Genomic DNA, 11,384 nt, shown 5'->3' with positions numbered 1-11,384 from the left:
TTTTTTTTTTTCTTCAGAATTCTCACCCTAATTCTTAGTATTGGGCTTAGAAAGAGGATTTTGGTGTTCTGTATGAAACTAGCATTGTTTTGTTGAGTTACCAACTCAGTGGCTCTCAGACCTAACAGTTTTCTTTTGGCACGGGGAGAGCTGTTTGACAGCAAGCTCAGCAAGAGATCTCTAGCTTAGGGCAATGTTTTTATGAAACAGGTGGGACAGTTCCATCTTTTCTTTGCTGTGGGGCATTTTATGTTAAAATAATCCCTGTCATTAGGTTATGCAAGGTGTTGCAGTGCAAGGACAAAAACAATGGAACAGCATTTTCACTGCTGTCTTTCCATGTCTGAAGGTGTCTGGCTGCTCTCCAGGGCAAGGTGGTTGTGACCCACAGCTTTCCTGGTGATAGATATCTTTCCTTGCATTAATAAGTGGAAGGCTTAGTAATCCTTTCTGTAGAGGCACTGGCTGATTCTAGGCGAATTTCATATACAAATGGTTTAGGGTACAGGCAGCACCCCTGAAGTTACAGCATTCTGTTGCATGATCAGATTTTAGCACTGGAGCAACACTCTCTTCCCGTAGCTCAGCCCTTTATTTGTCTCAACTTTCATTAGCACTGTGTTCCGGCCGGGTCTGGAAAAGCAGGGGAAGCAACCCCTAGGATTAAGCAACAGATGTTTTAATTCACGATGCTTATTTGCTCTCTAACCAACTCTTGTATCTTCTCGTTGAAGGAGGGATCTTATGCGTGGGATGAGAGACCACCTTTTTCAGTGAAAGCAAGAAACGCCTCCAGTCCTGGTGCAGTTGTGCTTCTGTCCAGCCCCAGCCATAGTTTAGAGCAGGCACAGACAAGGGTGCTCTGTTTTTGCCTGCTGCCATTAGCCTGAAGGAGCTGACAACAGTGAATACCTAAAAATTCCTTGCTCCTCTCCTTTTCTCCACCCATGCTCCCTACGGAGGCAACAGGAGCACAGATCAAAGTGGAAGATCCTACACCACTTCTGTAGCAGTGAGAATCACTCTGTGCTGCCTTGGTGCCAAGACATGCTATCGGTTTCCTCTGCTTCTGCCCTGGTCTTATTCCTGCACAAGGACTTCAGCCTATTAAACAGTCTTTTCCTGTGGCATGGGGTGACGAAAGTCAGAAATGAAAGGAATGTTTTCCTAAGACTTGCTGGTTTTATTTAGTTTGGTTCAAAATAGACCTCTGACAAGGATAATAATAAAAGTCAGCAAGACGCTATATTAAGGTGGACCTGGAGCTCATTGCTTGTAATGAGAAGTTTACCATGACACTTTCTGGGCTGAGCTCTTTTTGAGGATTTTAATCCTGTAGACATGTCTATATGGCACCTTGGATGCTTTAACTTTTGTAATGCTGAGAGTGTTCCCACTATAGCCTGCCTTTCCCTTGCAACCACACACCTGGGGGCTGCTGTCCTGGTGCTTTCACTGTGGTAGCCAAGTGCCTTTATCCTCAGGGCCTTGCACAGTTGCATTCTAATGTGTTTTTCTGTCTGTTATGTCTGGTTTCTCCTAAAAATTAATTGCCTTGGGTAAGTGAATCATCCTTTCTTACCCTATTTTCTTACCCTTAGCCTTGTAGCTTTTAGTTTAGAACGTTAGAGCCTACGGGGTAATACAGTAGATAAATAATTTACATATCCAATAAATTTTACTTGTACATTACATGTGCATGGAACATGCAATTCCTGCATCTCATCCAGTGTGCTCTGGTCAGTGCTAACATCATCGCAGGCAGGAGCAACCAGTAATGAGTTTAAGTGGGTTTTGATGAAAACTGTTGTGACTGTTGGCAAACTGGTCTGTGGACTCCCAGCTCGCTGGAGAGGAAGGATGTCCCAAAGAGGAGAGTTGTCAGGAAGATCCCATTGCTTCTGTTCCTCGCTTGCTAACAGGAAGATGGTTTTCCTTCTCCCTTTTCCTCTCTCTTTCTCTCCTTGTTGTGGGTTGTTTGGTTTGATTTGTTTGGGTTTTTTGCATTGGGTTGAGATTTTTGGTTGTTTTCTTTCCCCCTAAAATACCTTTGAAACCCGTGTATGCCATAAATTGGGGATTCAGCTAAAAAACAACAGAAATTTGTGCATATAAGCCTGTCTCGACTTTCATTGTGCATCACCCTTTGCAAAATCATCCTATAAGCAAAATGAATCCATGCTGGTTTATTGGAAGAAACCTTGCCAGCAATTCATTTATCTGTTGAGTCTGGAGGGTTTGGGGCTTGGTGATGTGAAACGTTGAGCAGCCTCATTGCCCAAGTGGTGCAGTAACAACTTCTGTACCAACCACTGCATCCTGGAAGGGAAGCGTGTGTAAGACCACCTGGTAGGAAGAGTATCAGGGAATTCAGTGTTAAAAATTGTACTTAACTCCAAATGCAGTGAAGTGATAAATTCTATCTAAAGAAACATAAATTCTTAGCAGCAGGGAAAGTCACAGACCCTTGTCATGAACATACATCCCTGCTTTTTTTTTTTTTTTTTTTTCCCCAAATCATCACTTCTCCACCTTTTGCATTCTGTAGATCTTTTTACAAGAAAGAACAATCAAGGAAGGTGAACAGGAGGCAGTAGGGTAGATAACATGGTGGAATATGTTTAGTTTAGGTGCAGTTCTGAGACATCTTCACCTTATTTTCTTTGATCCTGTTGCATGATGTAACTATTGATACTTTCTGCTTGTAACTGTAGTGTCATTTTGCTGTGCGTTATTTGAATTTGCAGGCTACAGTTCTGAAGCAAGGACTCTAACTACAGAAGTCAGGCTCTTCTAAGCTATATTTGTTAAGAAATACTGTAGTACTGTCCTCACATCACACCTTGGCTCGCATCAGTCATTGTGCTGGTCTTGGTGGAGGAGAAATAGGAAGAGACCTGCTTCAAACTCTGGGATTCCATGTGTAGAAAAAAATTCCAAGGGAGATCACGCTTAGCTGTCGAATCTATGTTGACTAGCTCTGCATGGTGATAAATTGCTGTTTTGATTTGTTATCCCAGTGGGAGATCCATGGTTAGTGAATTTAAACTTCGGTGCTATAGATGTTTTTCCCAGTCATTGTTGTGGAACCCCTGTGCAGTGGTTCATGGATTCCAAGGAGTCTGCAGATCTCAGTTTGATAATCATTGCATGCACGATCTCTTATTGCTTTTCAGCTCTAATTTATAGCGTATCTATTGGATTATGTGAATTACTTTAACATTTCCACTTCTGGTAGCAGTTCAGAACACAGCCCCAGCAACAACCCTTGCTCTGTTGGTTCTGCAGAGTAAAATCCTGTACAGCTGTAAATTGGTAAATCCCAATGATTTTCCTGTTAATAGCAGATGAAGATCTGATTCTCTAGTTTCCGTGACTGTGCTGGAAGGGACAGTAGCTCTGCTTTGGGCCAGGAGGTTGTACTGTAGCCCTCCAGAGGTCCTTTGCAAACTATGTAACTTTTTAATTCTATATAGAAGAGGATTACAAAGCGGGAGAACATGGAGGTGTCTTACAAGATGGAGAGGGCCACTGGGCAACACACAGAAAGGAATAAGAAAACATACTACAACAGCTTATTTTAGGACGCATTTCTTCAAGCTTCACTAGTGATATTTTACTGTTAGAGAGTAGGGGGGATCCACTGCAAAGCCAGATTTTTTGGAAGGAAATTAATTTGCAAATTCATTAAATATTTTAACTTGAACTGTTCAGCGTCCTAACTGAAGGTTGTGTCCTCTGTGTCCATAGATTTAAAGCCATGGCTTCTTTGGACTTGTAGAGATAAAGATATGTACTACTGGTAAGTCACAGTATTACCTGATGGTTGTAGTCCATCAGGTGACTGCTCCACAGAAGGGGTGTATTAGTGTTATCGAAATCAGTGGTTATTTTGATAAAACAAGCTTTAGCAGTCAGCCCGTGGAAGTTGATACTCAGAGCTGATGACTTTAAGCAGTGGATGATCTAAGCATGGCTGGCTACATCTGCAAACCCTGGGCTTGGATGGTATATTTGCCTGGGCAAGTTCTCCCTCCTGAGAAATGAACTGGTAAGGAGGTGGGTACGTTTTGGAATTGGCTCTTGTACCTGTTGGACATAGACGTAAAATCTGCACACAGAACTCACCTGGATATTTCACAGAGATTATTGTGTAATGACAAATCGTGGAAAGGTGCCTGTCAAAAAAAACCCAGTGCTATCATCTTCTTGCAGCACAGCCCGTAACGCTGTCAAAGCTTTATGTAGCACTTGTTCTAGGTTCTGTTTGGCTCCTGGGGTGCAAACCATAAATTGAGAGGAGAACAGAGTCTCTTCTGTGGCCAAGTAGGTGAAAGGCTGCATTTGTTGCATGGTGTAGCTTTAACAGCACAAAGAGCTTGTGTAGGGGACATAAAAGCCCTGAGTTTAATCATGTAGTCATGAGACCTGAGGAAAAAAAAAGGTGAGAAACACGACAGGAAAGAAAGCATGGAAAAGGGGATATGGAGAAGTGCAAAATGGAGGAGTTTTTGTAGGGAGCACACATAGAAGGGGTATATCTGCCTTCAGGGTAATATAGAAATATGTAAGCTAATGAGTAAGTGAAGGACATCTTGCTGGGTTAGTCTGGAATGGGTGAAAAAACAGGGCAAATTGGTAGTTCAGGTATCTTTAATCTGTGTCATGCATTAGTTTGTTAAAGAAACAAAGACCTTGAAGGAATTGTTTTAAAATGTAGTAGAAATCACAATTTTTGTGTTTGTCATCTCATCCATTTATCCAGTTTTATGTAGAAGTTGGTAAGATCAGATAAGATTCTTTTAATCTGCTTTTTGGAAAGGGTTAGAGTCTTCATTAGTAGCTGGAGGATGATTTTGGGAGCAGCACCCAGCCTGGCACCAGCACGTGGAAATGCACCACAGCTGCACAGTAGCCCTCATGGCTGCAGGGAAAATCCTTCTTTTTCCCCATTTTAAATAGCACAAGCTCCATCACTGGCCACTTGGTAAGGCTGCATGGCTCTTGGGCACATGGTGGGAAAAGGAGGTGGCAGAAGAGAGCAGTGAGCAAGAGGTGTACGGGAGGGACACAGAGCGGGGATGTGAAGGGGAAAAAGGGATGGGCGAAGGCAGAAAGTGTGAACTGAGGATATTGGGGAAAAAATAAGAGTGAAGATCAGATTTAACCACACCTTTAGACTTTTAGTTACCTTTAGTTACTCTGCCAAGGAAAAATCCATGTAAGGAGAGAAAGGACCCCAGGCTTTCCCTCCCTTCCACAAGAAGGAAAGGCTGAGGAGCTCTGAGGAACTTGGGTTTGAGATGGGTGATAATAAATCGATTTGATAAATTCAAACACAGTGGGGAACAGCCTGCCTGGGCTGCGGAAAGGGTGCTGGAGTATGGAGACTGAGGTGAGGGAACCCAATGGTTAGGCAAGGATGCCATTGCAGCATCACTTTAATAACAAAAGAAAACTTCTTCTCAAAGTACTCAAACTTCTGCTCCTTATGGGCAGACACAAACTCTTCCTTTTTTCTGTCTCTGCCCTGAAACAAATTGAGAAGCAATCAGCTAATGGCTCTGAGGAGGAAACGGCCTTGTTCATCACTGTACAGAACAGACGGGTGCATGAAGGATGATGTGGGTCTGCATAGCATCAAGATACCTGATTCTGCACCAAAGGAAGGTGATTCAAGCAGAAAGACACCCAAGATGCTGAAATAATGAGCAGTAATTTATCCAAAGTTAAGCAGTAACTACTATGTATTTCACTGGATGAAGACTGGACCCTTGGCTTGGGCTTTCAGGATGGAGTAATTCTCCTGATGAAAGAAAAAACAATATTTGGTTCCTTGAGGCTATCATGGCTCTTCAAAAGAAGAAACTGCACCTTCTTTGAGCATCTTGAAACTTATGTCTGCACACAAGGAAAGCTCCATTTGCACTTTTCAAGAGAAGGGTAAGACCTTTTCCCTTTCATTAATATTTAAAAATATGATCCAGGCTACAATAAAACCTCTCAACCACATTTCTATCTGGAAAGTAGTGTGGGAATAGTGCTTTCATTTTCAAAATGATTTAGGCATCTTAAACTACATTGTTCTTAGGTCATTATGAAGCCCTCAAGAAGGTCTGCTTGTTAATAATACTGTTTCTGAGTGACAGTGCTCCCAGTTCACAGTTTAAATGTCCCTTGCTAATACATCTGACTCTTGTTGTCTCCTCATTGCCTTTTGTTCATCTGCCAGCCACCAGGAAAGTTTTTAAAGAGCAGATATTTATACAGCACTTTGTAAAACGGGGCTGTGACCAAGGCTTTTAGATATTAAAATAGGAAATGAATAAATAATAATTAGAAAGCAGAGTGATGATTTCCTACCAAAGTTAACACTCTCTTACCACCTTTGGAGTCCTGCAGACATCAGTCCTGGTAGAACTATTTTAATGCCATCCAGGTCCTTGAGATTCCCTGCTGGGAAAAATGTTGTTTGCGTAAATGTATTTGTTAACTTGGATGTTTAGCTACAGTTGCATGAAGACTGGGATGTGGGAGTTTGAGGATGAAACATGGATGTAGAATATGCAACATTAAAGTGCAAGGAAACCCCCTGAAAGATTTCCACTGTGGATTAATATGTTCTGAGTCTATCTGCAATTTTTTAGGATACACAATGAAAAAACTTACATCAGGAAATTACTTGCTTATGGAGTGGAAGTACCCCCGTAGAGAGGAAATACCAGAACCAATTGATTTTTAGTCTAGGAGAGACCTGTAAAACAAAAACCAATAAATATTTTCTAAGTCAAAACCAGACAAATTAAACTTATAAGGCCCAAAATTTTAACAGTTAAACAGAATATATGCTAATAATATTAATGTGTTACCTTCAAATCAAGGCTACATGCTTTTCTGAAGCACATGTTTTAATCATGATAAATAAATTCTGTTCCTTATCATATAGAACATTAGACCATTAGAAGCCCTCTGACCTTTAAAAGTCTGTGAAAAGGAAGAAACGTGAATGTCTTAGAGTCACTGTTAAATCTTCTTTATATTTCCATTGCATTTGAGTGAAACTTTAATCAGAAAAATGTCTATTGAAAAACATAGGTTTGATATAATTTTTTCCAGATGCTCTGTTACATAGCTCGTGATCATGTGCTACTAGAGTTGGCTAATTAAGTTGATGTATTTAAAACAAAGAGAAAATGCCATCAAAGATGTGTCTGATATTTTTTTATTCTGACATGTTCTAGCATCTTAAATTGGCAACACTTTTTCTAGTCACAGGACGGTGGCTGAGAGCTGACTTTACAAGGCAAGTAACCAACAACCAAACAGAAATTGCCATTGTGCTGCCATCACTGGCATGAATTTCACATTCTGCAGTGGAGCTTGGGTTGGCCGTGTGGGATTATCAGGGTCAGGGCACAAACTGGTCTGGATGCCAAGGAAGCAGAGTACATAATCACCCTTGTTTAGAAGAGAAAGCAGCAGACATCACAAGTGCCCATCGGAACAAGAATAAGGAGAGAAATGCTCTGTTCTTAACGCTGCCTTGTCACTAGAATCTCATTTGTAACAATTTGTAAGGAAAAGTCCATCCTACTGATGTTCTCCTCTAATAATCAGATTCTTCCCTTTTCTCTTTACTCAGATTTTACTTTCAAATGTGAAAAACCTCTTAACAATTCTTGCCTTACTCCCTCAGTTACTAATCCTAATTTACATCTTCTGGAGGACAAAAAATAAGCTTATTTTTATCTCAGCAACCCCGTCCCTTATGTATAGTGATTCCCAGTTGCTTTTTCTGGCAAGATGTAAACTCCTCCCAAATCACAATATTCCTGTGGTAGTCTGCACTATAATACATTCATTCTTTCTCTCTGTCATGTATAATTTTTGCATCTAAATTTTAACAGTCAGTTGTTAGGGCAGAGTACCAGAGCAAATACTCCACGCAGTTAATATGGGCTGAAGAAACACTGTTTATATGCAAAACCAAGATTTTATTGTCAGTATAAAGCATTAGCAATCCAAACAAATAGATCCAGGTACAATACGAACTCATTTAGTCTAAATTATTCAACTACTACAGCTCGTTCCCAATAATGCAACAGTTGACAAGAATTAAAAATGTATTTCTAGTACCAACCCCTTTTTCTGGTGTTATGCTAATCCTTCCGATGCACCTGTAGATCCTAATCCTGGTGTGGGAGTGGCGTTACAGTGAGCTGTCAAGTTTCAAGCTAATCCCTGTGAGAACTATCATGCTAAAATTGGTGGTTTCCTCCTGCATTTGCTTCATCAGCGTAGCTGTTTTAATTGCACTGGTGACAGCCTGCATCTTGTAAATCTTTATGCCACGGTTCCCATGCACCCTCCTGCATCTTCAGCTTTTCTTAGGCTGAACAAAAGCCAAGAACCGGTTCTTCTTTTAGACTTTGACATTTTAAACTGTTTTTTTGGCATTTGTTATTCTTCCTTTAAAATCTCCTAGCTTCTGTGGGTTCAGACCTCACCATCCGTTGTTCTAACTCATTTTCCCCTGCTTCAAGATGGCAAAATAAAGGCTGCCATCCTGCCAGTCCATCTCCTCTACTTCCCTACATTACTGGTTTGGTCACCAGATGCCTGGGTACTTCGTGATCCCTCATCGCCCAGGTGTTTGAAAGTATGTTATAGCCAAATCATGGTAATGACATAAGGAGATTTAACCTATTTTCTTTGACTTTTGGTGATCCCCGGTCATCTAGGATGCTACGAGTGAATTGCAGCAGAATCAGAAGGCTGGATCAAAGAGCATCTCTTACCTCCCCTTGGATTTTTGGTGATCCTTGATAGTCTAGGAAGCTGAATCATGACAGTAAGGACAACTGGAGAAGAGAGTAGTGGAGGCAAAACAAGGAGTCAGAATGCTGAAAAGAAGAAATACTGTTGGAAGAGCAGAGTGGCCAGGTCTGGTTTTACCTCATTAATTGTCTTCCAGCAAAGACCGACTCTCTGTTAATGCCAACAGTCACAGCTGGGTGCAGGATGCCAGTGAGTGTATAGTGGCAGCTGGTTTTCCTTTGCAGTCTTTATTACAAAGATCTCGTTCTTGCCTCTGTGACACCCACTGAGATCCTGAGTATGGCAAGTGCAGGAGAACCAACAACTGTTGACAGTTTGTGGCAGGACCTGAAAACCTCCACTGCTCAGAGTTGGATGATTGAAGTAGCCTCCGTGATGTCTTATCTTGGGCTGAATCATCTACCGAGGGGAAAAGAAACAGAAACACAGATTTTATGTCAGAAGAAGCTTTGAAGGTAATTCCAAGGACTGTTGCATTAATTTGTCTGGGAAAATCTGTTAATAAGGTCTGAACACCCCTTATAGCTTCTGGTCCTGCTGAAATCAGAGGAGGCATATGAGGGGCACAAGCTGCAGTTCATCAGGCTCAGTGATGCTTTTTGTCTATTGTCAGGATCCCTTAAAACAAGTTTCCAGAAGTTTAAATTGGGTAGGAAGATAGACTTTTTTTTTTTTTTTTGAATGTGTTGTATAGGAAAAAGAAGACTGACCATTGTCCCCCCTGTATTCATGATGAACAGTCAAACTGAAAACTAACTAAACTTAGGACAATTATTCTTTTGTGCTATAGATAATCAGAAAACAAAAGAAGTTGCAATAATTACTGCACTGTTCTGAATATAATGGTTAAATTTTCAAAGATGCTAAACATTTATTAATGTCTTTTATGGTTATGTTTGTGAGATGGTCAGCAGTCAACATACAAAGCAATTTTTGCTGAGATCGGGAGACAACCTTTTCTTTCATGGGTGACAGTGCAAATGTGTAGAAGCAGGGATGCCTTACGTGATGCTTTAGCCGTGGCATTGTGAAAGGGAGGGAAATAAAAGGTGTTCGATCCAGTGTTTTGCAGGCATAGAATTCCGAGCTAGAAAGACGTGAAGTAGCAATCAGGTGATGTTCAGAACAAGAAGGGATGCAGTCTGGTGGGCCTTTGTTTCTATGGTTACATTCAACTGGAATTGCTGTAACTAGGTCAGATTGGAAGGTGTGAATGAACACAAAGAAATTCGAAATCCGTAATGAGAGTTCAGAGAGAAGACTGTTGCTACTAGGGAAAGCAAGAAGGGAGCTGAATGTGGAACTGGGCATTTTAATTTACATTTGTAATGTACGTGTCTGAAGTCCCACACAGATGGATCTGTCTATTTTAGCATCATTCACTTTTTTAGCATTATTCAGTAGTCTGTTGTCTGAAGAATTATCTGCAGACCCCCATCAAGCAGGTGTATTATGTGATACACCTGCAGCGACACCTTTCCTCCCTCTGGCTGCACATCCAGGCAGCAGCAGCCAAATGCAGCCAAAGGAGCAGAAGAGGCTGTGGCAGCTGAAATGGGGAGGCAGGACAGATGGAAGAGCGGGAGACATTTGCTGGAAAGGGGAAAGAAAACCAAGAGCAGGGAAGATGAGGCATCCTCAGCCCAGAAGTGAGGAGAAACAGGCTGCAAAAGTGGTCTAAAAAGCAGCAACTTGAGTGGGAATTGTACTGTCGAGCCTATGCATCATTGATGTCTCGGGTCCTTGGCTTTTCTACTTTCTCCAAATCCTGTGTCTGGTTCAGGATATAATTTTTTAGGCTGTGTCTTCACATGGCATGTAACATTGACCACCAAGCCTCTGTCCTACCCAACTAGCAAGTCATCTAGGATCAGCCACTTGATATTTTGATCCCTTTTTTATGTTTCTTACCTCCTCGGTAAGTAAACTTGGAATTTGCTCATGTTGAGCTACTTGATGTTCTCATCAGCCTGTTCATCTCCCTTGCATATCAACTGTCCACCCCAGTTTGATACAATCAGAAAATCTATACGAAGGTGCATTTATCCCATTTCCCTGGTTGGAAGTGAATTTAAATAGCTCTGGCATCGACATTTTCAGGAATGCATCTTGTAAGTGGCTACTCTTTGAGCAAACCAAGCCGATGAGGTCTATAGGGTGCCCTCAGATGAGTTCACAATAATTTCATCCTGTGCCTACGGCTGCATCAAGTGTATTACAGCCGATAATGAATTACGGCCCGGACAGCCAGAGCTCATAGGAAGGTTTGGGTTGGCAGGGACCTTAAAGCCCATGCAGTGCCACCCCCCTGCCCTGGGCAGGGACACCCTCCACTAGCCCGGGTTGCCCAAAGCCCCGTCCAGCCTCGAACCCTTCCAGGGAGGGGGCAAACTGCCTGGCGCGGGGGCCCGAAGTCTCCTCCTCTCCCGTGATTTCCAGCCCCGCTGTCGGGGTCCCGCTCTCTGCCCTCAGCCAGCGCCGCCCGCCCGGACACCGCGCGGCCCCGTTAGGGGGCGGGCGCACTGCGAGCGGGGACCAATGGGCGT

The 11,384-nt window shown here is 42.2% G+C and overlaps 1 protein-coding gene across 6 annotated transcripts in view; it reads left to right on the top strand.

Moving 5' to 3' along the window:
• The window catches only part of FADS1 (fatty acid desaturase 1), a 24,471-nt gene that overhangs the window by 1,836 nt on the left and 11,251 nt on the right, over nucleotides 1-11,384 (top strand). Inside the window, exons 1-2 of one of the 6 annotated variants that reach the window (XM_026850907.1) lie at nucleotides 8,779-8,943; nucleotides 9,063-9,293. The exons of 1 other annotated variant lie outside the window; for it this stretch is intronic. In XM_026850907.1, coding sequence (XP_026706708.1) covers nucleotides 9,273-9,293 — 21 coding nt within the window. In that variant the 5' untranslated portion in view covers nucleotides 8,779-8,943; nucleotides 9,063-9,272. Of the gene's footprint in view, nucleotides 1-5,791; nucleotides 5,944-7,272; nucleotides 7,304-8,778; nucleotides 8,944-9,062; nucleotides 9,294-9,914; nucleotides 10,169-11,384 lie in introns of those variants that run through there. 4 more of the 6 variants (XM_026850909.1, XM_026850908.1, XR_003398661.1 and 1 more) reach the window with 4 other exon arrangements.

Source organism: Athene cunicularia, assembly GCF_003259725.1.
Source record: "Athene cunicularia isolate RWA chromosome 5 unlocalized genomic scaffold, athCun1 chr5_part3, whole genome shotgun sequence".
Classification (NCBI taxonomy): domain Eukaryota; kingdom Metazoa; phylum Chordata; class Aves; order Strigiformes; family Strigidae; genus Athene; species Athene cunicularia.
Note: the sequence above shows the minus strand (reverse complement) of the source record. Positions and strands in the feature narration are given on the sequence as shown.